This window comes from Crocodylus porosus, unplaced genomic scaffold, assembly GCF_001723895.1.
Source record: "Crocodylus porosus isolate Cpor-Errol unplaced genomic scaffold, CroPor_comp1, whole genome shotgun sequence".
NCBI lineage: Eukaryota > Metazoa > Chordata > Crocodylia > Crocodylidae > Crocodylus > Crocodylus porosus.
Window position 1 is genome coordinate 163740348 of NW_017728906.1, and position 457 is coordinate 163740804.

Sequence of the window (457 nt, forward strand, 5' to 3'; positions counted from 1 at the left end):
CGCGCAGCTGGAAGGCGCCGGGCTGCAGGCGCAGCAGCTGCTCCAGCGGCAGCACGGCCAGCTCGCAGGCGCACGTGCGCAGGCTCCGCAGCTCCCCCGACGAGATGGAACTCAGGCTGGGCCGGCCCGGGGCCCCCGCGGCCGCGGCTGCGCCGCCGCTCCACACCACCATGGCGCCTCGGCCGGGCAGGCTCTGCGCCCACCTTATATCGCCCCGGGCTGGCCCCGCCCGCCGGCCTCGGCTATTCCTCTCCCCGCGCCGCACGCGCTCCGGTGCCCCCGCCCCCGGCTCTCCTGCCCGAGTCAGCTCCTCCGCCCCGCTCAGCTCTGCCTTCCCCCTCATGTGCCTCCAACATCCCTCCCGCGTCGCTTTTCCCCGCGGCGCTGCCCCTCGAGCACCCGCACTCCCTTCCCCCTCAGGGGCCAGCCCACTGCTTCCCCCCGGCCCGAGGGACAG

General features: G+C 76.6%; 1 protein-coding gene across 1 annotated transcript in view; it reads right to left on the reverse strand.

The window, feature by feature from the left end:
- MEDAG (mesenteric estrogen dependent adipogenesis) overlaps positions 1-187 on the reverse strand; it is an 11595-nt gene extending 11408 nt beyond the window's left edge. The window contains exon 1 of the mRNA XM_019528522.1: positions 4-187. Coding sequence (XP_019384067.1) covers positions 4-172 — 169 coding nt within the window. The 5' untranslated portion in view covers positions 173-187. The remainder of the gene's footprint in view (positions 1-3) is intronic.
- Between the last annotated feature and the right edge of the window lie 270 nt (positions 188-457).